The 2,564-nt window shown below is 41.8% G+C and overlaps 1 protein-coding gene across 1 annotated transcript; it reads left to right on the top strand.

Annotated features, from left to right (window-relative positions):
• The first annotated feature begins 99 nt into the window (after nucleotides 1-99).
• LOC138956687 (piggyBac transposable element-derived protein 2-like) lies at nucleotides 100-951 on the top strand. Its single transcript, XM_070327984.1, has one exon. The coding sequence runs from the start codon at nucleotides 100-102 to the stop codon at nucleotides 949-951; it is 852 nt and encodes a 283-aa protein (XP_070184085.1).
• Nucleotides 952-2,564: the final 1,613 nt, after the last annotated feature.

Below are 2,564 nucleotides of genomic sequence, written 5' to 3'. Positions count from 1 at the left end.
GACTTTTGAAGAAGCTACAGTCTACATTGAGCCCCCTGCTGTTGGTGAGGACACGGATGAGGACAGCAATTCGAGCCATATCAAGGAGCACAGGGAAGGATGACTGAATATCCTGGCCTTGGCATGGGTGGGTCTGTCGTCGTCGACTTACTTGCAGAGCTGCAGCAGGTGGAAGGCAGCTCATTCCATCTCACATTCGATAATCTATTCACCTCTTTGAAGCTGGTCGACTGTCTGACAGGGAAAAACATAGCATGCACAGGAACCATTCGAGCAAACAGAGTTGAGGATTGTCCACTGAAAGCTGTGAAGGAAATTGAAAAACTACCAAGAGGGGCCTGTGACCACGCCAGTGACGCCAAAACAGGTCTTGTTGTCGTCAGATGGAATGACAACAATGTTGTGAATGTAGTCTCCAACAAAGTTGGCGTCTACCCTATGAAAATGGCCACCAGATGGTCAAGAGCGCAGAAAAAGGCAGTGCAGATTGGGCAACCATCCCTCATCAAGCACTATAATAACACCATGGGCGGCGTGGACAGATGCGATCAGAACATCTCCAAGTACCGCACACAGATCAGGTCAAAGAAGTGGACGTGGCCCCTGGTGGCTTATTGCATCGATCTTTGTGTTCAGCAGGCATGGCATCTCTATAGAGCTACCCCTAAAGCTGCTGATGATCCCATGGACCTTCTGGCCTTCCGTCGATCCATTGCTCAAGCATACCTTGCTCGTGGTCCTCGTCACGCACATCCAGGACGCCCACGCGGATTCTCTCCACTTCATCACAGGGTTCCAGACCAGATACGGTTTGACCGCCTGGATCATCTTGTGCAACCTTGGGCCACACAGCTGAAGTGCATCCACTGCGGCATGAAAACCAAACACCGGTGTGTAAAGTGCAAAGTCGGCGTTCACGATCGCTGTTTCATCCAGTACCACACCCAGTGATAGGACATATGACAGTTTCATCTCTTATCTTGCTGCTTCATCATCGTTTTATCCGTTGTCGTTCGCAATGAAGAGACATATCATTTCTTCCTGGCTTTCCTAGGAATGGGAGAACTCTATTTCCTGCCTCTACGTTTTGTTCGGTATTATTTGGCTTCAAAGATATTGAATTGATATATTTTATTCCTTTATGGCACCCACGATCATGTTTTGATTATCACAAGCAGTGAATGGACAGAATATCAAGTATCTTTTGTTGTATCACAGCCAGTGAATGAACAAATAATTGCCACTTCTTCAGTTGTCATGTGTAATGAATTGACAAAATCGTCACCATTTTCCTCCATTACCATGCTCAGCCAATTGACATTTGATCACCCCCCCCCCCCATTCCCCGTTATTATAATGAGTAAATTGAGAAATGTTCTCTTTGAGAATAGTGAAACAACTCCTTTATGTCACTGTCACGAATTATGTTGCAAAAATACTTGGTTTGGTGAGTTTGTTTTTACAGTAATTTTTTTTAGGATTTTCAGTGTTATTTTGCTTCAAAGTACACAAAAAGTACAATTTCTTTTGTGTTATAGTTCACAACTGATGTGCTGGGGAACATGTACCTGAATCATCTTATCTGTTTCATTAAACCTGCTTAAATGAAGTTTCAATCCTCTTGTGTTGTATTTCGTGTTTTATGAAAACCCCTGCCCTTTCGGGACCACGATCCCATATATGGGATCGGCATATTTTGCCTCCAAAACCTACTTTATTCTTAAAATTAACACAAATTTTTGTCTAATATGTTAATGTTACATAATAATCTCCATAATATCGAAAAATGGAGCCAAAAAAAAATTTGGTCCCTAATGGGTTAATATTCTTTGTTGTTACATTTAGTCAAGTTTTGACTAAATGTTTTGTGATGGGGTGGAGTGGAAGGGGGGAAATAGGCCAAGAAGCATAAATGAGACGCCAAGACAGAGGTTGCGATAACGTGACTTTTACTTAACGTATCACCAGAAAGTATACACCAGAAAGTTAACACCAGAAAGTTAACACCAGAAAGTTAACACCAGAAAGTTAACACCAGAAAGTTAACACCAGAAAGTTAACACCAGAAAGTTAACACCAGAAAGTAGACACCAGAAAGCAGTGTCTGATGACACATGAAAAGAAAAGAAAACATAATATAAGTACATGGCATAACAAGTAAAACGCACCATTCATACCAATGCATCCTAACCATACATACATTCCACAATAAACCTAAACAATACAGCCAAAATCCTGCAGACACAGCATTCTCTGAAAGAGAATCCACAGTGAGTTAAACAACTCCACAACAGCTAATGTCAAGGGAAGTAACCAACATCTTCCCTTAGGCCTAAGCCTTGCATTGGAAAATGCTCTACATAGATTAATCAACTGCATGAACCGCAACTGCAAAATAATTGTTATGTACATCGCCATGAAGACACATCTTCATCGAGTTGAATAATAACGACAAGAATAGAAAGATAACTCATGAAACGAGTTCATTACCCAAAATATATGTCAACCATAATTCCCGTTCATCAATTGTAGGGGTTTCTGCGCCTAAATCGTAAATAGGTAGC

The sequence above is a fragment of the Littorina saxatilis genome, unplaced genomic scaffold (genome assembly GCF_037325665.1).
Source record: "Littorina saxatilis isolate snail1 unplaced genomic scaffold, US_GU_Lsax_2.0 scaffold_631, whole genome shotgun sequence".
Lineage (NCBI taxonomy): Eukaryota > Metazoa > Mollusca > Gastropoda > Littorinimorpha > Littorinidae > Littorina > Littorina saxatilis.
The sequence above is the reverse complement of the archived record's forward strand: the minus strand, read 5'-3'. Positions and strand labels throughout refer to the sequence as shown.